General features: G+C 35.8%; 1 protein-coding gene and 1 pseudogene across 4 annotated transcripts in view; both read right to left on the reverse strand.

Moving 5' to 3' along the window:
• Positions 1 to 2,229, reverse strand: part of LOC149244848 (3-dehydrosphinganine reductase TSC10A-like) — an 83,427-nt gene extending 81,198 nt beyond the window's left edge. For all 3 annotated transcript variants that reach the window (XM_089457569.1, XM_089457570.1, XM_089457571.1), the window contains exon 1: positions 1,607 to 2,229. In XM_089457569.1, coding sequence (XP_089313695.1) covers positions 1,607 to 2,137 — 531 coding nt within the window. In that variant the 5' untranslated portion in view covers positions 2,138 to 2,229. The remainder of the gene's footprint in view (positions 1 to 1,606) is intronic.
• Positions 2,230 to 16,068: 13,839 nt separating this feature from the next.
• LOC149244849 (3-dehydrosphinganine reductase TSC10A pseudogene) overlaps positions 16,069 to 25,338 on the reverse strand; it is a 167,382-nt pseudogene continuing 158,112 nt past the window's right edge. Inside the window, exons 2-3 of the transcript XR_016267303.1 lie at positions 16,780 to 16,927; positions 16,069 to 16,361 (exon numbers count right to left, since the gene is read on the reverse strand). The product of XR_016267303.1 is annotated as a 3-dehydrosphinganine reductase TSC10A pseudogene (transcript). The remainder of the gene's footprint in view (positions 16,362 to 16,779; positions 16,928 to 25,338) is intronic.

Raw genomic sequence — 25,338 nt, forward strand, 5'->3', positions numbered from 1 at the left:
TATGAACCAATCTAATGAAGAGAGAGAAGAATGTGTGAGTGAATGATGTCCAAATGAGGTGTGATGTCTGTGTGAGTGAATGATGTCCAAATGAGGTGCGACATCTCTTCTATTTATACACTTTGTTGTGGGTGAGGAGACACATCTATTGGACTTCTTAAGCCTACAATAAGCTAAGGCCGACCTGAACAATTTGTACATGTGAGAGAATAAATTCAAAATCACACTTCTGCTTGTCAGAATGAGATGATCTTTATATCAATCTTGGACCTCTCGAAAAGAGGAATCCAATGCAATAATCATCTCCATCATATGAGTTGTCCCAATGTGGAATTTGGCCCTAGTTGCCAATTTTAACACAGGGACACGTTCCCCCATCCCCACTATTCCCCTGTCCAAAAAACTAGTGCAACATAGGTAATTTCTTAATTAAATTAACAGTTACAAAGTGGATTAACAATGCACTATTTCAGTTTCTCAATTTTGGTGAATTCCATGTTTTTAGTGAACAGAAATTCTAAAAATTATTTCATATTTTTTGAAAATATATATTATTTTCATACCCAACCTGACATCCCCTAAAAGAAATTGGGTGTCCTCTTGTCGCTCTGGAGACTCATGCCCCCTTCCCCGTAGTTCCTACACTTCAGATACCGATGCAACATATAGATTAAACCCTAGAACTCACCGTTAAAACCCTTAAAATCATATTTGTGAGAGATGAACATTATCCACCCCAAAAATGTCATCATAGTCATGATCAAACCTTGAACTGGATTGTATGGAATGCTTGGCCGTCGTGGTTCTGTACAAACCATTTCATGGTTCCACCAAACCATTTCGTGGAATGCAATCCATATACACCAATGATGTTGTTTTGAGGGGTGGATAATGCTCACCTTTGTGACATGTATACTCCCGTATCTGGGTCATATTGAATTTTTTCAGATAAGCCAATGACGAGCCAACAACTTTACAATTAGTCACCGGTCAATTCCACCATGAAATCAGATGTGATTAAGTGGTGTCATTACCTCACCGTGTTCATTTTAAAGCGAGGTGTCTCCAACAATTAATCAAAGCAATAATGGGCGCTCTAGCATTTCTAGGGTATGTCATCGCTGGACTTGAGGTCAACTCCGCTCGAGTGAAAATTAGGAGGATTTTCATTTTTCACGAGGTAGATCCCAATGCGAGTTTGGTCTACTGAGCTCAAGCCCGTGGGGGCAAGTCTTGCCCCCTCTCCAGGCCCCAGGGCACAGACAAACTAATAGGTTTTTACCTTTTGCTGCCCTCGCTACACTCAAACAGTTTTGTTGGTCTCTTGACTACTCATAAAGGGCATTCCTTCTATTCGGTTTTTACCTTTCGCTGCCCTCGCTACACTCAAACGGTTTTGTTGGTCTCTGGACCACTCATAAAGGGCATTCCTTCTATTCCCGGCATGTACAGCTGGACTAATGGGCTTTCAGTTCACAACTACCCCCAACTTTCCCAGTGTTTCCCGTAGTGGCCCAAATCAACCTAAGAAGTTTCACTGACAATGGTTTATTGGCAGAATAAAACATCCAGCAAGGGTGAAAATCAGAATCAAAATTGGAAGTACCTGGCCAGCCTGGGACGACATCATAGCAATGGAAGCCGGAGGTCCGTTTCTGCTCCTTTTCATGTGAGGAAGAGCAGCTTTGATCAAATGAATAGTACCCATCAAATTGATATCCACCATAGACCGCATGGTATCCACGGACTGTAGTTCAAACTCTTGAGGAGTAAAAACGCCCTGATTGCAAATCAATACATCAACAGGCCCCGCTTCGTCAATCACTTTCTTCACTTCTTCGAAATTCCGCACATCTGCACTGAAAATCCTGATCTCTTGCCCAGTAGAACTCTCTACAGATTCTTTAGCTTCCTCTAGCCTTCTAGCATTACGTGCCAGGATTGAAACTCTGGCTCCTTCTTGTGCCGCCCTGTGTGCCAAAGCTAACCCGATTCCGCTTGAGCCTCCGCTGATGAAAACATGGCGACCTTTAATTGGAATTTTGACTGGTCTAGGTTGCACAATCCACCATAAAAATGCAACAAAGAATACCGGGCAAGCTAGTATTAGGAGCCAAAGGAAACTGAGGGTGGCCATTTACAGACCTTGCAAGTTTACAACCCAGTAACCGTGCCTTTGACACTGGATTGCAGATCCGATGGTTTTATGTCATTTTAGCGTAGTGAATTTTTGTTATATTTAAAGGCTAAACAGACACGGCTGCATCAAATTAGCACCGTTGACCTACAATTACCCATAATAAAGTCGCCCGAAATTAGTTTGGTGGCCTTTCAATTTCGGATTAGCCAAGGTTTTTATGAATACAGATCCATGTTTGTTTAAGAAAATAGTTATGGTTTATTATATGATGTAATATTATGGAAAGGGATATTATAGTTATTGGTTAAATTTAAATTTAAAGTTTATTAGTTATTATTTAAATTTATTAATTATTAAAAGGGATTTTTTTATTATTTTATTGTATTTTATTTATTAATTTTTATATATATTAATAAATTAATATGTTTTTTAGTTTGATAAGTAAGGTTCAAGATTTTTTTGGATAGGGTGTGAAGGGTGGAAAGAAAGGAGGGGATGGTAAAGTTATCGTCATTTTATACAATGAATGGAGGCAATGTGCCATGCCATCAATCATCATCACTCTATGCAATAAATAGTGGTAATGTGTCATGTCATCACTCATTGATATGTCATGTATGAGTCTCCTTCCTAATGGCCATTGATTAATGCGTACCTTAGTGCTTTGGGTGGTCCACTTGTGTGTATCCAACGTCACACCTCTGTTGTCATCTGCTTCCTAATGATGTTATGCTTATCCTCGCTTCTAGTCGTGATGGAGGTCTTACACTTCTTGCCATCCCCTTCTTGCCTGAGTCACGTGGTTTGTGTTCATGTTCGAGTTTGACGACTTTAAAGTTCAACAAAATTTTGAAAATTAAAATTTCGAAAATAAAATTTGGTATTAAGTTCAACATACTTAAAAATTTGAAAACTAGAAAATATATATAATGCTAAAAATTGTTGTAATTCTTTTATATAATGTTAAAAATTGTTGTGGCTCATTTATATTTAATATGAAGATATAAATGTGGTTGTAGATTAATTAATTAATTAATTATATAACAATAATGATTAAAGACTAAAATATTTTATAATATACATATGTTTTTTTACATATTGAATTTTAATATATTATTGACATAGTATAGTTATCTTATATATATATATATATATAACTATATATATATATATATATATATATATATATATATATATATATATATATATATAATTTGTGTATGGTATAAATACAAAATTAACAGACACATACATATATTCAAAAATAATAAATGATAACTCCTTATTAGGGTGGATGAACAAGTGGCAATGGAGATTGAGGGGTGTCTACCACCCTCTCGCCTCCTTGACATTTAATAGGGGTGGTGTGGCCTTCCCGCCCAATGCAAGAGCATGCAAACTTAACTCCCCTCTTCATTCGACGGACCGCATTTATCCTTCTGCTCGTCCTGCATATCAAACAGATGTTGATTGGAATTTATGTCGGATTGGGTCACCCTCCCCACTACAAATGGGAATATTGTTTTGGTAATTCTTAAGAGACAAACTAGTGATAGGAGGAAGCTTAAAATTAGAATGGTGTAACCTTCGACCTTCCTTTGTGCCTAGGTCGCCTATCTCCAACTTTGGGGTGGTAGAGGCCTCGGCATTCATGCACCTCATTCTGACCCTTGTGTTCAAAAGGAATCATAGCTTGATTGCAAAGGTGTTAGCTAGGTTTGTGACAAACCAAGTTTCACCTTGCGTAAACATGATGACTTGTTGTAAGTTACTCTAAAGATAGAGTTATTTTCCACTGGCAGCACCTCCTTGCATGTTATGTCAGAGGTTGAGTTGGCTTGGGTTAAGAGGTACAATGGTTTCAGGTTCCAGACTTACCCTTTTGGTCATGTTGTCTATTATTAGGGTTTTGAGTCTTGTGGTTTTCATTCTAGAGTGTTCTACTTAATTATTATATAGGGGCTCTGGGATTGGTTATCTAGTATCTACTAGCATGAAGGAGTTTCTGCTTGGTGGCAGTATGTATTGTATCTGCTACAAGGGACTTTTCTTTTCTATAAGCCTAGGGTGTCTTGTTTCCACTACTACTATTTGCTTGTCTTTGGACTTAGGTTGGATTATTTCCTTTCTCTTCATCCACACTTTGTGTTTTAGTTTTATCTTGTCATGTGCTTTTCCTTCGAAGGCATTATGCCTCGACAATGCGTGCATGGCCAAAGGGGTAGTGGGGGCAAAGGCCAATCAAGGCATTTGAGGACCTAGGAAGAGACCAACAGAGTCATCTGAGGGCCCATATAAAGGCCAACAAGGTCATATGAGGGCCCAGGCACAGACTTAAGAAGCCATAGCCATTTTTCACTTTGTCACCCCTTCAAACATTTGTGATGAAATTCACTAACTAGAATTTTACAGTGTCAATGACTGTCAAGCATATTCAAATTCTAAAATCATGGAGGAAGTAGCTAATTGGCTTCAGGACCCTACACATACTAGGGGAAGAAGGAACCAATATCTAAACTCAATCACATTACATTGGTAGCTAAAAACTCTTTTAGGCAGTCCTGAAAGAGAAACACGAAGATCGAAAATGATATTGTAGCTTCCTTGAATGAGATTCAAAGGGTGCAGTGTCATCAATGCTCTTGTTTGGCCAGTCTAGATGCTTGTTTGTCTCATGTGGAGAGCCACCTCTAATATGAAATCAAGCCTTCTGCTACTTCTGGTACCAGTGCAAAGGACCCTGCCCCAATGACCTCATCAGATTCTTGAGCTCATGTCATGTTCTGTTTTAGTTTTTTGTTTCTTTGTGGTTCTATGTTACTATCATATTTAGTTGATCATTGTTGTAGACTATATATTTTGAATCTTGTTAATAAATTATCGGCCAACAAGTTTAGTTTTCCTCATGGCAGATTGAGACTGATAATGGTTTAAACTATGCTAACCTAAGATGTGTAAATTGAAGTAATTTACTATTTTAAAGTAATAAAAATTAAATGACAACAGAAATTAAAGATTAAAATATTTTTTAATATACATATGTTTCTTTTATATATTTAATTTTTATATTTCACTGAAACATTACACTTCAACTATAACTTACTATAACTCTTTATAAATATATAAATTTATATAATATAAGTGTGTATGGTATAAATAAAAAATTAACACGTATATAAATGACAACAAATTTTAAAATTTAAAATATATTTTAAATTTACATATGTTTCTTTTTTATATTTAATAATTATATTTTATTGATATTATTATACTATTATATATATATATATATATATATATATAGGGTGGTTCACGAACACTAAATAGCAGTTACATCCACGGGAAAATCTAGGTAGATCAACCCAAAGGGATCTACCCATTGACCAAACTAGCAAGGCCTAACCCCAAGGACGTTGAGGAGATTTGACCCAGTGACCTCCCCATAGGCGAGGTACTTAGTAACACGAACTCGACCAACAGAGTTATCCCTTGAGGCTAGTATATATATATATATATATATATATATACACGACAACAAAATTTAAAGTTTAAAATATTTTTTATTTACATATATTTATTTCATATTTTTAACTGTAATATGTGTGTGAGAGAGAGATCATAGAAATAAAATGTTAAAGAATCTCAATTAATCTCTTATTTTCTTAAGGTACGATAGAGCATATTGATTTTAGTGGGTCACATTAATCATCATCATCATCATTATTCAAAAATAATAAATAACTACTATATAGAGAGAGAGGGGGGGGGGGGGGGGGGGGGGTTTCAAAGTAGTCTCACAAATAGTTTTAAACACATATTAATTTTAAAGGGAATATCTTGATTTCTGGCCAAGTTGATACCCTGATTTTATCTCAATATTTAAGTTTAATTTAAAAGTTGATTACTTGGATGGACGTAAATCACCTTATCGGATTTATCCATCCATAATGGATTGCTTTCTTAGTTTTCTTCTGCTTTCAACATCTTTTTGATAGGTAATTTGTCTTCCTACAACGAAGACAATGATGAAGATCAAAACATTTACTCTCCATATGACCATCTTTTTTAGAATGGTGACACCTTTTAACAAAATTCTGAATATCTTCAAGAAATCCTACACTCACAAATTGAATTGGTTTGAAGAAATTTGGAATATGAAAGGCGTTTTCTTTGGCGTATCTCAATCCATGTCAATTTATGTCGAATAAGATTTCTTCCCGAGGTCTTGCAACCATCCTAGAAAAACCATTTTCTTTTTCTTTGTATTCTTCATAATTGTTTCTACTACTGCTTTTATTATTATTCTATGCTTCATTCATTGATTCCATCAAGTCGTCTATATCACCCTGAGCATCAATCACTTGTATTCTATCAAATTTTGTTATTAGTTTAGTTGTATTAGATGTTGCATCAAACTTTTGCGTAAGGTCATTTATATCGCATGTTTCGTCACTTTTCTTTATTAGTTCTTTTGTGCTACAATTTGCATTAGTTGTCTAGATGAATTCATGTATATCATAAGATCTTTTGTATCACAAATTGCATCTACCTTCATTGTAGATGTTGCATCGATGATATCATAAATTTGATCTTGTTTTTCTCTTAATTTAGTTTGAAGATTATCAAGCAATTGATCCTTCATATACATTTCTTTTTGAAGATATTTTGCAGTTGTTAGTGTGTCAATCTTTTGATCAATTATGGTTAGATTTTGATGTAATTTATACTCAAGTACTTTAATTTTATTGTGCAACCATGATTGCACTCTTGTGAATCTTGAATTTCCTAAGAGGCATTTAGTAGGCATTTTCCTCCTTTACTCATTTGTACTTGACACGTTCGCTTGCTCACTTATACTCGCTTGCTTGATTGTCACATTTGCTTGATGCATGTCACCTTAGGGTCTCAGGTTTTACCGATCATGCACCCTAAAGTGTGATTGCAATGATTGACTTTAATGACTAAGCTAACTACCTTATGTAATTTAACGATGGTCCTCCCTTTTCTTTTCTTTTTGGAAATCTTTAAAAGAACTATGCTCCAAGCAATTTTTTGTTCTTTTGTGTTATGTGAATAATCAATGTGATGTTAACACCTTATTTCTCCATGAGCATTATGACAAATGACAATTAAATGTCAAAAACGAGTATTATACATCCAAAGATCATATACACCAAGTGTCCTTAAATCCCCTTATTCAATTCAAGACATATCTAAGGAAAAGAGCATGAAAACTATTATCTTTATTGTAGAATCCTTCATATGATAATACAATGTGGTCTTCTCATTCGAATACCTTGACAAAACTTCAACTAGTATTGTGACCTATGCTTACTTTTCATTAAATTAAAGCCCAAATAAACCTTCACACATGTGATGACCCAAAGTAAAAATGCTTGTTTTTATCCGCTTTACAAATTCAAGTTATAGTCCATATAGCTTTGGCAATTAGATAAAGAATGTTTTACATTTTCTTAAAAAGTAAAAGCATTCAAAAATAATAAAAAGTTTTATTTTACCTCCAAGTGCATATCGTTGGGCATATTAAGACATTGTGCTAACGAACCAAGCCACCAGAGAAGAGAAACTATGCCTTCATTTTCCTTTTGCAAGCTACAACTTTTACTTTGAGCCTAATTTACAACCTCGGTCTATGAGTGGAATAGAGCTTGAGAACAAGACATGCTAGTGAACCATGCAAAGCTAATGTAGCATATTGGATCGTGTTTGATCTTATTCATATCATGCACCTTGAATTGCGGATCGATTGGGTCTTTGGAAAACCGAGAAAGGTGTAGTGTTTAAACCCATGTTGGAATTGAGCCTCTCACTAACAATTTTGATTCCAAAATTCAAACACTTGGAAATCAGGTTAGGCACTATACTGCAACTTCCTTTTTCTTAGATCTGGTTACCACAATTGAGATGGCTTGTTCTCCATTCTTGTAACCGATTCAATTGCTTTTCCATGGGGTTGTAGACAATAGGCTTCACAACATAACAAAAAAAAGATGGTGAGGGTATTTGGGCTTGCAGATGAGGTTGTTGAAGACAAGAAAAGGTAGACATTAAGCCACAAGTCGCACAAAGCTACAAATCTGGATCAATGAAACCCTTGATCTAGCGATTCAAAATTTTTTACTTCAAAACTTTGTTGGTGTAATATGATCCTTGGATATTTGGGGCTTTAATTCAAGCGTTGAAGATCGTAATCACACTTGGTGATTTACATGATCGAATTTCTCTAGGGGCATAAATTATTGAGGATTATTGGACATATGGTTGGAAGGCATGATTTTTGTGTAACAAAGTTTGGTCTTATGACCTGCACGTAGTATTGGGTGTGATTGAGAGCAGATAGGGGGAAAGTTCAAGGTGATCAAGGTGTGATCTTCATATCTGGAGGATCTATTGAAGACTTTGATGGTTTCATTTATGTTCTTAGGCTACAAATCTTATTACCAACTTGATAAGAGCATAATTGTCGAAGGTATAAATCACTATGATGCATAAGGAATACTAATAACTCATGTGATGTGATGCTAACAAATATTCCTACTACAATCATTGGAAAGGGCTACCATCCAATTGTTGGTATAAATATCTTCATGGAAAAGGGAAAATTCTGCCATATTATACCTGATTTGAGACGAAGACACATGCTAATACTCAAAATTTGGCATTCAAAGAATTCACTATTGTGGTTACATTTTCATTGGCTAGGACCCTCAATTAGTAAAGCGGACACAACCGGAATCCCAACATGTGAAGTTGACTTATGCAACATCGCTTACTATCACAAATTCCTTTACTCAAGGAAGATACACACACACACACATTTTTTTAAATGATCCATTTTGCTCCACTTCTCTGACTAGATATAAGCACACACCAAAAAAAGAGGTGCTCATGTTGTCTGTCTATTGCAAAAGTTTGCACAAATTAGAAAGGAATTATAACTCACAAACCTTCGTGATGTAGATTGGTTACCTCTTTCTCCATGTGCATCTTGGCACCATCATCCATGACAACAAAGATTGAACCTCTGATGACAAACCATCATGGAGAAGCCTCATCTCCAACTCTTCAATTTATTTCCAGGGAACATTACCATGGAATTACCAGGCCCTAAGAACATTAGATATCCAAACTCCCCAAAACGACTTCACAAACAAACATCTACATGTAGATGCTATAAAGTATCGCCAAAGATATGCAAAGCATGTTAGGTGATTTGTAATTAACTTGTCGATTGAATCGAGAAACAAGATCAATCTACTTGGGATTTTCAGCATTAACGAGAATTATTTTGAGATTCAACATATTTTAGGTTGGAATTTCATTTTTGGAGATCTTGTCTGAGTCGTCTCTAAACATAGTTATTGATGGAGAACTTTGTTAATCAATGAAAGATGCAACATATCCAACCTTAGATTTGTCATATGTATTTTATAGTCTATTCCAACTCATTCAGATGTAGATCAAAAGTTGATTGGAGAATGAAGTGTGTGCTCCATTTGAGAGAGATTGCAACTAGAAGGTGATAGACCCTTGTAGATCAACATTTGATTTGGAAACCAACTGATACCCTTGATCCATCAACTAATATGTTCATAGCTCAAACGATGACACTAGACACATGACAATGACAAAATATGTTGTGACATGGCTATAGGCTTCTCAATGGTTAAAGTGGGTGTCTTAGGATTCGATTATGAATACCTGTTTATATCCAAACCAGATCAAAAGTACTCAAGCATATATAGAATCAAGAAATTTATGAGATCCTATTAAGAAATAAAACTAAAAATTCAGCAGGGCCTTAAACTCAACTCATAGCTCTACCCAACTCTTTTTATTAGATATTGGTTCTCAACCTCTGTTATGAAACCAGCTCAAGAAAAGATAGAAAAGATAGATCAACGCCTTAGAATTCAGCCTCTTCGAGGGGGCAACCTCCTTTACATTACATAAATGAACAATTCTTGGATGATACAAATGAAAAGACCTCCTTTCTATATATAGGAATCTAAGGGGTCATAACATAATCAGAGCCGACATAACAATGATAATGTAAGGGCACAATAATAACAATAGTGGGCTTCTATGGGGCACAATAGTAACAATATGGGCACTACATGGGTACATCAATATAATAAGTGGGTTGTACTAATAACAATAAGGGGTTACACTAGTATTATAGGGGCCTAACATGCCCCTCTCCTTCAAAAAGCGTTGTCCTCAACGCTTGAGTAGTTCTTGATGCTTCTGTATAAAAATTTTGTCCTCCCATGTGGAATCTTCAGCGGGTAAGTTCTTCCACTTGATGAAATACTCTGAAATTGATCGATTTCGTAGCTGTCGGGTTTCTGTTTCTGTGACTGCTCCAGGTTCCAATATGATTTTTCCTTCCTCTTCAATTTCTGGTAATATTGTTTGAATTGGGATCTTTTGCAACTTTTGAATAAGTGACCATACTTCTTCGTCCTTCTTCCATTCATCCCTTGCTTCGTTTATCCAATCTGGTTGGATAATAGAAATAGCACAAAACAATGCTTTCACATCCTCATCCTTGAAGAGTCTTCCCATTCGGTAAGGTCGCCATTTTTTAAGTGCATGTAGTATTGCCAACATTTCCTTCTCATAAATAGCTTGCTTGAGATGTAGCAGTAAAAATACCCAATCACCTACATCAAAACATTTTTCACTACAATGTTGATCCACCTGTTGTTTCATTTGATTTTGCACCGAAGTGGCGTTATCCTTTAAAATTTGGAGAACTTGTTGTTGATGCTCGATGTGATCTTTCACTGCTTGAACCTTTTTCTTCTTGATATGTCCTTCTATCTCTAGAGTTTGAGGAGTGGTAATTTCTTCCAATGCTTTACAAGATATGGTCGAATTCATTTCTTGATGCTTGATGTGATCTTTCACTTCTTGAACATTTTTCTTCTTGATATGTCCTTCTATATTGATAGTTTGAGGAGTGGTAATTTCGACCAACGAATTACAAGATATTTTTGGATTCATTTCTTCTTTTTCGATGTGATCTTTCACTTCTTGCACAATTTTCTTCTTGATATGTCCTTCTATCTTGAGAGTTTGAGGAGTGGTAATTCTTGCCAATGCTTTACAAGATATGGTCTGATTCATTTCTTCTTTCTCTGGGGTTGGGTCCTGGCATATATCCTCTTCTTTTTATGTTTCTTGATCCTTTTCTTCCTCCTCTTCATACTCTATGTAAAATAATTTCTTCTCAGCACACTTATGACCTTTAGTGCATTTGCTATCACAATTGTAACAAAGCCATTTTTCTCTTTTTTCTTCCAATTGTTGTGGTGTAACCCTTGTAGACTTCATTGTTTCCATAATTTTACTTTCCAATATGTCACAAAGCCCTTTTACTCTTTCCAATTGTTGTGGTGTTGCTCTAAAGAAGGTGTTGCTCTTTGTATCCTCATAATGTGCTATCATTTCCTCCGTGAGAATTTACCACGTAACAAGTTGTTTACGAGAACAAAGCCCTTTATACCATAAAAATTGATCCGGTTCTAAATATGAAGATGCAATACATACCTTTTGTAACAGTGATACACCATGTATATCAAAATATTGCTCCATCTGAAGTATCCAATTTACCGGATCCTTACCATCAAACTTCTTCATCTTGTTTTTTCTTGATTTTAGGACCTAGATTTTGAAACGAATGTAACTCTGTACTTTCAGATATTTAAGTTTTGAAATTGCTACTTGTAGTATCCCTCTGTGTCCTCTTTCCAATGCCACCAGTCTGATCCAAATTGAATTCTCCAAGAAAGAGTTATGCACAATCTCCCAAGATGACCTGATTATAGACCTTTCCAGAAGAGCGAAATTGTATGAAGTGCCACGTGTCAATTTTTCGACCTTTGGCTCTGAAAAAGATATGAAAGAAACTACAGTCCGTCCTCTTTCTGTACCTTCTTACGAAATTTCAATCCGATGCTCAGAGAGAAAGTTATGATGATTTTCCCCAAGTCACCTATTTGGAATGTAATTCAGGAGTCTACAAAAGACCAACTTCCTCAGATCATATCTCCACAAATATAGCGCGAAAAGCTCTAAAATTCGGACCCGAGGTTCAGAGCGATTTTTTCTCAAATGGATTTTTTTTGCAACTTCTGAAACGTCGCAGAAAAAAGTTATAGCAAAAATGCCACGATGACTTGTTTGGAGCAGCGAAACCCTAGAATCCAAAGCTCTGATACCAAATGTTATGAAACCAGCTCAAGAAAAGATAGAAAAGATAGATCAACGCCTTAGAATTCAGCCTCTTCGAGGGGGCAACCTCCTTTACATTACATAAATGAACAATTCTTGGATGATACAAATGAAAAGACCTCCTTTCTTTATATAGGAGTCTAAGGGGTCATAACATAATCAGAGCCGACATAACAATAATAATGTAAGGGCACAATAATAACAATAGTGGGCTTCTATGGGGCACAATAGTAACAATATGGGCACTACATGGGTACATGAATATAATAAGTGGGTTGTACTAATAACAATAAGGGGTTGCACTAGTATTATAGTGGCCTAACAACCTCGCTATGAGAATCTCATCCTCTCATAACTCATGTCACGCCTCTCATACCATGTTAAGAATTAGCTTGAGTGATACATGACAAGTGAACTGGAAAAAAAGGCCTAAAGCCCATTTGTTATATTCTATTGATCTCAAAATTTGAATTTATAATATATATCAATGACCATTCTAGATCTAGATCTAGATCACATTGACAACTCATCAATGGATCATCATGACCCCCAATTAAGATAAGAATTACAAGTCATGACAATTGTATTCTCGGACTTTGTGATTGTCTAAAGACTTATAGTCTAACAATAAGAAACATGGTCTATAACATTCCTTACCAAAACCCACTTGTCCCTAGGAAAGCATTTATATGGACTTTTTGGGAGGTTTACCAATAATAATGAAGGGACTTGGCTACCTATTCATTGTAGTTGATAGGGGCAGCAAAATGTGTATTTTGTTGCCTAGTAAAAAGATTATCAACAGACAAGAAATAGTAAACTTATTCTTTGGACAAGTCTGCGTGCACTTTGGGATACCAAGGAGCATCATTTCAGATAGGGACACAAAATTTCTCAGTGCAGTTTGGATTACATTGTGGGAGAATACATACATGAAGTTGAAGAGCTGTATAACATTCCATCTTCATACAAATGGGCAGACAGAAGTAGTCAACAAGACTTTGGTGCAACTTTTGAGGGTTATAATCGAAGCATTGAAAGACCTAGTATGAAAATCCGGTATATATACAACACTCTTATAATAGGGCAGTCCACGCTTCTATTGGTAAGCGAAACTTGTTTTGGATATTTGCCACCTTCACCTTTATATTGCATATGGGCAGCAAGGAGGAGTAAGGGGGGATCTTACAAGGGATGCCTTGAGGCCTAAAAGATTTGTTGAAAGATCAAGTAGATTCATATATGCATACATGAAGCACTGCAAAAGTCATAGGAAAATTATAAGACCATGCATTATTAACACAAAATAGAGAAGTCATTCAAGGTGGGAGACATAGTACGATTTCAGTTGAATAAGGAGAGGCTACAAGGTTGTAGTAAGAAAATAAAGGCTTTATGGTATAGTCCCTTTGAGATAGTGCAAAATATGGGACATAACACCTATAGACTCAGTCTACCCCCATATATGTGCATTTACTCAGTTGTGAAAGTGGAGAATCTGAAACCCTATGAACTTTCCATGCTAGATAAGGAAGAAGAATAAGTCCTACCTTTTGTAGAGAATTTGGCACTAGATGCTTAGGCAAAGTTAACAGAAGATATAGTTTGCAAAAGAGGTCTAGAAATACAAGACAAGAGCAACATGACCTTTGCAAGATTGGGTTAAAATGACAACTCCAGGCAGGCTAAACGGTACACTAAGAGGTGGACAAAATTTTTCCTCACCTCATTCAGTAGAAGCTTTTGGGGACCAAAAGCCTCCCAAAATGGGGAGGTATGATCCAGATAGGATTATTATTTGTCTTTCAACCATCTTGATGCTTTCAAAGTGGAAAAAGTGGAGGAATAAACTCACAAAACCATTTTTACCGATGGGACCTAGTTTGAAAAATTGAAGTTTGAAACCTTCTAGGAGCATTTTGAAGCATCAAACAACATTTTTTGAGAGTAAAACTATGCTACTTTAACACAACATTTTTTTTCCCTATTCTACACATAGTGACCTTTCTAACAACGCAAGAATCACCTCAATCAGAATCTATATGAAAAAATTATGCCACTCAGAATTTGACCTTCCTATTTTGTCCACCATAATTTGAGAGGATGCCATGCCAATCCCATTATTCGTGGAAAAGGGGCTAGCCATGTGATCATGATGAAAAGAACTCTAGAAGAGTCAATATTGTAACTACAATTAAGAGTCGAAGGAGTCAAATTTAACCACTAGTAGGCTATTGGGAAGCGTTATAACCGGGCCACTAAGAGAAAAAACGGTTCCATTTTTATTTTTTATTTTTTTTAGTGCATTTTGTTCCATAGACAAACAAAGCAAATGAGAATGGTAGGGAGAGAGCACACAAAGAGGATTTGTGCACTGTAGTAGTCCATGGGCCACAAGTTTTACTTCTTTGTACTTGCAACTATTTTCTATTAAAAAAAAAGAACAGAACAACCTCACCTTCCAGCTAGGTTTTCTCTTGAAACGGTTTCTCGTGTTATATCTTGTGACAAACGTAGTTTGTAAGTTTTTATTTCATTGTCCTCTATTTTTTGCATAACTATAAATTGCATGCATACACAATCAACAATAATTTACAAATCCAGAAATCCAAAGACAAATAAACCTTTACAGTGTAGATTTCTGATTTTAAATTATAATTTATCAAATCTGTTATGATGAACTATCAATGAAATATGCATGACAATTTATAGATAATTTTTTTTATTAAATCTTATCATAATATTTGGTTTAATCCTATCATAATATTTGTTACCCAATAATAAACCAAACTTTTGAATGCTCAATAAAATATATTAAAATTTAATTTATATAAAAAAAGAGAAGAGAAGAGAATGAATAATAAATTAAACATGTCATTACAATGAATAGGACCTAACTTAAAAATAACTTAAAAATAACTTACTGTACTTGTACAAATTGTGGTAACCTTTTAAATGTAACTTTTTATTTTATATATACATATACAAGCTCAAAGCAGGCTGTTTCTGACGTGAAACCATTTATTTCTGCTCTAGAAAATGTCAGCCACATGGTTGCACAATGGCCCCCAAACCAAAATAACTAAAATCCTAGAAAATGAAATGATAAAAAGCAACCAACAGAAAGAAATATTTCTCCATTCTAATCCCTCCTTCCTAAACTTTATGAATGCATCTTTCTGAAAACATCTCTATTTTCAGACATGGAGAAAAATATTTCAAACAAGTTTAACAAATTGTACGCAAAATGCAACAATGGTATTGCTCTTAAATTTCTGTACACACTCCAAAGTTTCACCTTGGCATCGATGGCGGTTCTCAGGCTAAAATATATATGAAAAAGATGCAGAAATAATAAGAAATACTCGTCAAAGATGTCAATTGTTGAAAGTAGATTATCAAAATAGTCAAATATGTCAATCTGTTGAAAGTAGATTATCAAAATGCGCTAGTCCGAATGTATTCATCAATATAAAAGATCCGCTTAGGATTGAACAAATCCACGTTTTGTTCGGTACAGGTCTTCTCTCCTAACTGACGTTCCAATAATTATATATTTTATGGAATGCTGCTAAAAGACAGTAGCTTGTAGAATTTATTTTTCGAAAAATGCAAATCAAAGGCATTACAGACACTGAAATAAATTGCACTATTCAGTTTTTGAACTTCTATTTTGGATGATTGTGCAATGTATGCACGGTGTTGTACCAACTCCATAGCACACATAGAGCAACAATACGTCCAATGCCTGCAGAAAGAACCTCAACAAATGCCATGATAGGTGATGTCTGTGGAGACATCCCTGCAGTTACGCTAGAAAGCATGAAACCCAAAAAGTTGCAAGTGATTATGAACTTCCCCGATTTAATACCATTTAAAGTTTTTTCAGCAACCTCTCTAGCCTCCATGGAACTGGAAGAAGCTGTTATTACTTTTGCGATCTCTGGTTTCATCTTGATTTCTGTAATCCATAGACCAAATTAGTTTTTTCTAATCTAGTTCATGCAAAGGCTATCGAAAGCATATCACAGGCTTACAGAAGTGTGAAAAGAAGAACAACTCCACATACAAGAAAAGTATTTCCAAGAAATCCAAAACAAATGTCACATTTAAAATAAGTTTTGCTAATGATAAACCAAAAGTGAAGATTGCTCATAAAAGTTAGGTATCCTTTTGTCATATGAATATTTATTTCTTAAAAACGTTATTGCTTTATCAGAAAAAGCAAGGATTTGAGCTTATTAATCATGTAATGAGCACTAACGAGTGAAAAAAATGATAAATGCTTTTAATCTTCAGTTTCTGAATCTCACGCACATTGTGCCTCCACCTATATATGAAAATACAGTAATTAATGAGAAGGTTGAAATGTCAATTACCTTCCACCAATCCAGGAGTATTTGTATCTGGGGGAAATATAACTGAAACACGGATGTTATGCACAATGAGCTCCTGTTGCAATACCTCAGCCAGACCGCGTAGAGCAAACTTACTCGAACAATATGCTGTGTACCCATACACACCCACCTTTTTGATAAACAAGTTGCAATGGTTAGTCTAGGGAAATCAACCTTAATTGATCCAAATGATTAGACTTCAAAATCATAAAATCACAAAATATTTTTTTAGTGTGGTGTACAAATAAAATTAGAACCATGGTTAGGAGAAACCCCAAGGTCCAAGGGAACCCTAGGTGATTCTAAAGCATCATGGTATTTGTGATAATTGAAGGACTTACTACCTTTAAAATTGAATGTAGTTAGAGACTCTGCAAAGACCATATAACATAGTTGTTCTCCAATAATAAATCAATTTATATATTATTGAGCTGAGAAGCTTCTTCTATAATCCAGTATAAAGGCTATGTGTAAGTATGTGACACTTTTAAAATAAAAATAAAATATTCTCTAAATAAAAAAACAATCCCTGCTATAATAAAAAAGAAAAAATATATGCTATGCATATTTAATTAGTTATCCATATGACCTGATATAATTTCATCTAAGGTAATTAGAAGTAAAAAAAATATGTGAGTAAGATGTTTAAACGGTATGCTTTTCAAAAATATTTTAACACTTCAACTTCATATATAAAAAAACGTTAAAATAAAATATTTTAATGTTGTATAGAATAAAATATCCAATATGGGTTATAAATAAAATATTTTAATATGAATTAATATATATGTATACCTAAAAATATATTAATAACAAAAAAACTAGTTTAATGTGTGTTGATAAAATGACTCAATGCATATGTTATGTAATCTCTATAACATTCAAAAATACAATTTAGACAATAAAAAAATACACATTATTTTTTGCACTTTACAATAAGTTTACACTTGAAGAAATTTGATCTCTCTTGGCTCATATTAGATCCATGATTAAGATGGATCTATGCTGGTTTAGACATGTTAAAAAACAAGATGAAGCAGGAGTTTCCTGCTCAAGAAAATCATTGTATATTTGGTTGACTTAGGGGATCTGATGTTTGATAGTGAATTTGATTTATTAATAGGAAATTTTGTATATTTTTAATAATTTGAGTGAGAAATATGTGTGTGAGGTTTTAAATGTATATGAGAGATGATAAGTGATGGGACCAACCCGTGACTTAAGATTTAACACTAATAATAATGATTAACACCAATGATTTAATCAACGAATGTGTGATTAGTTGGTAATCAAAGGTTAGCGCTGATATTTTGGTGTGTATTGATGGTTGTATTGATTTATCTGTACGTTGAGAGGACAACTGTCCTGGCCTCGGGTTTCCTTCCCACTCTCAGACTAACCCTAACCCTCACTTAATTTCAATCCAGAATTTTCATTTTACTCTGTTCAGTGGTGTGAGCTCTGTCCGTCGGTTTTTTTTGGTGACTGTAATGAATTTTCAAGCCCAATGCTCTGTCCACGCTTGATAATGGGTTCCTCTGTTGGTTGGTTGGATAACTCTGCTCAGTATTTGTCTTGGCTGCCTGGTAAGTTCGGCTTTGTCATTAAGTTGTTGACTTCATTGATTTTACGCAAGGGTTTCTCTGTTTTCTCGGCGGTCTGGTGCTCTTCTGGTGGTCACTGTTTCTCCTTCCATTCTTTACACGTTTTGCTGGACTTCTTCAATGATATTTTCAACTGTCTGTATGATTATTTCTTCATTTGACTTGTCTGCAATGTATTTGTTAACATAGGTTGCGGCCACGAAGGACCCTTTCCTCTGCGTCATTCGGCTCTGGCAAGGTAACGACTCCTTCCCTGCTATATTCTATTTCCTCAAATTTTCTTAAGAGCTAACAATTGTTGCTCCTCATGAGCAGGCTTTCCTTCAATGGCCGCGACCCAAATGTGGGTTCATTCGTCCAACGCTAACTAATGAACTGGTAAGTTCTCTTGGGGTTTCTTCTCCCTTAATGTCCATCGTTCGTTGTGCAGGTTTGTTATGGCTCCTAGTTGGACCACTACTCAGACTTCCTCCAAACGGAACCGGTAGGATCGTTCCCTGTTACAGTTTGTTTTGTTTGAGGGTTTTCCCCAAATCGGTTTCTCCTTTGGTGTAGTCGGTCGATAGGCTAGCACTGAGACTCTGTCATATTCATTTGTTGGTTGATGTCGAATGGCCTTCGGGCCCAGTTGTATGTAATTTCGTTTGCTCTTCGATGGACTGTAACTGTTTAGGGTTATAACCCTAACCCTCGTTCACTGTCTCTCTCCCAGAGGAGGGTTTGTTCGGCCTTAGGGTTGTTGGACTTTAGAACTTTGTATTTATATAGTCTATATACTGGTCTTGACACTGAAATGCTTTTAAAGATGAATGAAAAAGAGATTTCAATGTACAGGGTTACCTTTCTTGTAAATGCATCGCACTGTGACTGTATTTAATTTGTTAGCTGCTACGGCTGTTGCGTATTCTTGTATTTCTGTAATTTGTTGATGTGGTTGGAACTACCTGTTCAGTCTCACGTTGATATGATGTCTCTGCCTGTCGTTTGATTTTTGAAACTATGTCTCTGCTTGTCACTTGGTTTCTGGAACTTCATCATTGCTTGTCTGGAAGGATTTCTGGTAAAATAAAATACACAGTTTGTCTATTTGTTACAGATGATAGTAATTAGATAAAACAACAAGTCTCGGACATATGGATTCAAGAATGAAAATGTTTCTCTTTGTATTACTTTTCTGTGCTGGAATGTCAAACCTTTTCCACAATGTGGTACATTTGTTTTGTATTGTTACAATACAGTTATTCAAACTGTTTGCAGTTGTTTCTTCAGTTACACAGTTGATAACTATTTTGCTGTTTGAGTTTTCTCGTTCTGTGGAATACATAGATGATATATATCTTCTTCTTTTTTTAAGTAAACAACTGTAAAATAAAGAAAAGAAAGAAAACAATAGTGGGGTTGTAACCACCTTCACCTGACTGTGCTGTCCCTAAATATCTATTAACTAAAAATAAAAATAAAAAGAACAAGGTCCTAACATTGTTTGAACCAACAATCATAAACGAAATCAAATGGTGATGAACCTCTCCTCCTTAGCTGAGTCCAAACACCCGGTCATGGTGCCCTTAGCTCGATGCTCCTGCATCGATAAGACGTGAAAATCTCATAAAAATCTTGGAGATTAGGAGATCCTAGAATAAGAAATTAGTTGAGATAAAAGTGGATTGAGAGATTTGGTATAATCTGCTCATAAAGGCGGAATTTAGATATAGAACTGTTGTTGAGATCCTCAAGGGATCATTAAGAGATTTTAGGAACTAGTTGATAGATCTATGGAGAAGAACTGGAACCAGAATGATCCATAACTATGTAATTATTCCTATAATTGTAAGTCTAAGAGGCATGTAGAGAGGTGTGTGTGGTTAGATAGGGAAGAAAAGGGCCAACAAAGCTCGACCATCTTGGTGGATGAGGGCATTAATTTGTAACAATTATGATTAAATGGATTAAGGATTTCATGTCATTAGTGTGTAATTAATTTATGTACAATTGATGATAGAATTCTATGTGCGAAAATCCAGATTGGAAGTTTGTTGGGTAGCAGATTAATTCATTATTGAATTCATATGGTGTTTCTAACACAAGTCTATGTTGGGTTTTAAGTCTGTCAATCATGGAAAATGTTGAAAGCGACTGATATTCACTTGTGAAGGTATGGCATTTTGAAATTCTGCGTTGATTCTAACGATTGTGAATTGATCAATTGTAAGTAGATTTCAGTTACAAATCATGGGTAGATAATAATGAGTAGCGCTTGCAGTAAATTGTTGTATGTAGAGGTCACATGAAACCGTTGAGTCTTTTCTTAGAAAGCACTGGGAAAATCGAGCTAAGGATTCAATGTCAAAGTTTGAGTTGATGGCATTGGTGCCAAATCAATTTTCTGTGTTGTTAAAACACTATTGAAAGATGGACATCAAGATGAGGGAACCAAGTTCCTCATACGGTAATCGAAGTGGTCGAATTACTCTGTGTGGGAAATTGATGGTCAAGTGTGCAACTGATGGAATTATGATGTTGTATGTAACTGTAATGTGTGGGAAGAAGTTCCCATCGGAAGTGCGTTGAAGGGATTTTGGGATCATGGTGGTTCAACGCTGGAGTTTAAATTTCTGTTAAATTGCAAAAGGGATGTGATCATATTTGGAAAGTATAGGAACGCGGAAAACAGAAAGGTCGCGCCGGAAACAGAAAGGTCGTGTTGGAAAACAGAAAGGTCAAGCCAGAGAATAGATGGGTCGCACATGAGAAAGAAGGGTTGCCTAAGATAGAAAGGTCACATTGTGGGTCATGCCTGAGACAGATGGGTCACGCAAAGTGACAGAAGGGTCATACCAGCTTGCAATAACGTCGCATCGGTTCAAGGTTGTTTTTTTTACCAACTTTTAGGAAAAATTGAGTTTGCCATCCTCACTCAGAAGCGTCGCGCTTGGTCAAAAAGATTTTGAGATAAAAGTTCGAGCAATAGACGGTCGACATACTCATGTGTTTCCTTAATCACACTTAGGTATTCCATATAACGCAAAACTTTGAAAACCAATCCTTCCTTGTTTATGTATATTGATACAAGGGAAGTTTTAACTAGAGAATGCAAGATAGGAAGGGTTAAAGTCTCTTTGTTAAGACTTGTAGTGTAGCCTTAGTATCTTAAGGCTATCGATTTTGAAGCATAGACCTGGTAGGTCATCACAAGATTATAACATTTCTTTTCTAGTTTCCATAAACATGTTAAAAAACAAGATTATAACATTTATTTTCTAGTTTCCAAAGTCGCAGATGTCAAGTTACTATTGAAAATACCAACACCCTATGTAGCTACATAGCCTGTACTAGAATGTTAACGAATTTCTTAAACGTTTTAGGGGTTTTAACTATAATTGGTAAGGAATTTTAACCATATCAAAAGTTTTAGCCTTTTTTACTCTTTCTTCAATGCATCACACAACAGCTCATTTGGAGATAGTTCCAATAATGTTTGAAAGATGTCAAAACAATTCGATAAATCTGAATAGATTGTCATTCCATATTCCCCGCCCTTATCCAACTCATTCCTAAAGGGGTCATTAAAAGGGTCAAAAGAGATTTCATGGGTTGTTGGCATCCGATTACTCTTAGTAATGTTTAGCACAATATTCTAACCAAAACTTTGGCTAGGAAGATATTGTTCTTGTTTTCCTGGATAGCACACAACGAGCAAACTGGATTTAAGGATTGCTTTATTCTTGATAAATTTTTAGCTACCCGGGAGGGACTTGAATTGGTGTAAGACTTTGGTGAGAAGTCATTTTTCTCTTAAAAAGATTTTGATAAAGCATATGCCAGAATTGAACATAGTTCTAAAATTAGAACCAATCTTTGGATAGGTTGTTAATTTGAAATTCTTATTAGCCTTGATTTAATTTTACTTTGAAATTTAACAATACCCAAAAAAAAAATTACTAAATAAATTTCGGAACTGCTAAAAACTAAATAAATTGATAATTATTAGATAAATTTATAGCACAGATAAGTGAGAAATCAATGACAAGTACAATAGAAAAATTCGCCCACAAAAACCTTTCTGAAAATTTTATTAACTTAGAAAATATGGGTCGAACCCACAAAGAAATACATAGGAAATTATAGTTTATAAGAAGGCTTGTAACTCGGCCTCCCATAGAGAAATTCAGCCTGGTAAAACCCCTTGCTTCCTAAGAAATTTAGCCTTAACAAAAACTCGACTTAACTAATCAAGATCTCGACGTATATGACTCTCCTTTACATCACATGTGTGAGCCACAACTCTCCTATGGCACGTGTGGACTATTTGCAACCTTCCTCACTAGCACTTGTGGGTTGTGGCTTAATTTCGTGTTGCTTGGCCTCCTCCTTCCTCCATTTTAAACTCTAGATTTTTTCATGAAATCTCCTCAACGTCCTCCTAAATCTCCTTGGTTAAGTCAAGCCTTCTCACTTGGAAAATCACTCGCTCAAATGCTCAATAATGATTGTGTGTCTTAGCCTCTTCCCTTAGGCTTATAACTTCATTAAAGCCTAAATTGATGTTTGAGATTAAATCATCGAGTTACTAAACATAAGTCACTTAAATTAAGTAACTTACTTTTCTTAGGCCTTCTTTTCCTAAACAGAGGAAACAAGTTATAAATAGCTTGCATGTCATGCATACCTTGCATGTCACATGCAACCCTCTTGCATTCTTTTCATGTCGCATGTAAACTCGTAAAAAGGCAAAAAAAGATCTTCCTAGCTAAGACACCAAGCTGGAAGACCTTTCCTAGCTATAGAATTCAACACTCCCACCTGGCCAAGAAGGGATTCTTCACCATCCCCAACTTATCCCTATAAAATATGAACTTGTCATTCACTAGAGGTTTGGTAAGAATATATGCAACATGCTCTCTTGTGGGTATGTACTAAAATCTCACAAAACCTCTTTGGACCATGTCCCTAATAAAGTGGTAGTTGATCTCTATGTGCTTTGACTTATCATGAAATTATGGATTTTTTGAAAGCTTGATGTAGCATTGGTTATCACAATGGATCACAGTCAATCCAATCTCAAGATCAAATAAACCTATGAGCATCTTGCAAAGCTAAATGGTCTCGCAACTCGCGAGACTCACTACCATGTACTCCGCATTTGTTGAGCTAAGTAACACTGCGTGCTACTTCTTATTGAACCATGAGATCATTGTTAGCCCCAATCTAAGACAACATCCAGAAGTGGATCCTATCCATTGCACTTCTTGGCCAATTAGAATTTGTGTACCCCTGCAGCTATGCTCCACCAACTCTAACATACCTCAGTCCAAAGTCTATTGTACCACAAATATACCTCAACACATGTTTCGTTGTGACCTAATGAACTTGGCCTGACTCCACCATAAACTAGTTGAGTGTGTTCATTGCAAAGAAAAATATCTAGCCTAGTGTTGACTAGATACATCAGGACCCAATAAGTTCCTGTACAAAGTGGGATCCACCAACTCACTCTAAAAAGCATCAATCTTCCTCAATTTAGTGATCATAGGTGTAGACATAAGCCTACAATTCTCCATCTAAAATCTCTTCAAGATCTCAACAACATATTTACCTTACCTAAGGAAGATCTCTTCTGGTTGTTGTCACACCTCCAATTTGAAAAAGTATTGCATAAGCCCAATTTCCTTCATCTCAAATTGAGAAGCGAGGTCCTACTTGCACATTCTAATGAGAATCTCCAATCCTATCAAGAATAGATTGTCCACATACAACACCAAGACAAACAACTTGTCCTCAACAAGTGCATAGTACAAGTTATAGTTCGCCTCAATCTTGGTGAAGTCCAAACTGAGAAGATACCCATCAATCCTGGAGTACCATGCACGCAGAGCCTGCTTCAACCCATAAAGAGTCTTCTTCAATCTGTATACATGGGCCTCCCTCCCATGCACCTCCTTAATCACCCCATTGAGGAAGGCAGTCTTTGTATCCATTATGTATGTGATAGATATGACCACCTTGATATATGCACATCTAGAAACAGTTTCAAAAGTATCCTTGTAGTCCACTCCCTCCTTTTGGGAGAACTCTCTTGCTACGAACCTCACCTTGTACTTGTTGACACTTCCATCAGTTGCATGCTTGATCTCATAGATCCATCAAGAAGTGACCATAAACTTTCCCTCCGACCTTGACACTATGTCCCACACATTTTTCCTCTTCACAGAATTTCACTCCTCCACCATGGAACCCCTTTAGACGTGTTGATTTGTTACCTCCTCAAAAGTAGAATGCTCATAATCATTGATGTTGCTCATCAAGGCCATATAGCTTAAAAATCTAGTTGGTGGTATACTCTGTCTAAAAATATTGTTAGGAGCCTCCACTTGTTCCTCTACATCTTTCAATGTTTGCTTGATCCATCTTAGCCTTGTCCTAGTAGATTTAGAAGGAACATCTCGCACCTCCTCTTGAACTAAGGGCTATGTCCCTATTGTTGGTGTTTCTAGATCCTTCTAAACCTTTGGAGCCTCTCACTCCCTCTCCTTTACCACCATTTTCTCTGTGTCATGAGACCTCCTAAAGGTCCTATCCTCCTTGAATTTGACATCTTGACTGATGATGACTCTCCTCAGTGTTAGAATATATACCTTATAGGCCTTTAAGACCTCACTATAGCCCACAAAGATCCCTATCTCAAAATAGGGCTCTAGGTTATTCTTCTTCTTTGAAGGCATATGGACAAATATTATACTACAAATTATACAAAGGTAGTTCACCTCTAGTCTCACTGTTGTAAAAGTCTCCTCATGAGTCTTGTCCTCCATTTCCATACGAGGACTTTGATTATGCAACTAAAAAGCTGTCTTGCAGAACTTTGCCCACAAGAACATAGTCAAGTCTTGATCATGGATCACTGCCTTCAATGCTCCAACTATGGCCTTATTCTTCCTTT

This window comes from Pinus tabuliformis, chromosome 7 (genome assembly GCF_031772625.1).
Source record: "Pinus tabuliformis cultivar Carrire ecotype Pingquan chromosome 7, CPIR1, whole genome shotgun sequence".
NCBI lineage: Eukaryota > Viridiplantae > Streptophyta > Pinopsida > Pinales > Pinaceae > Pinus > Pinus tabuliformis.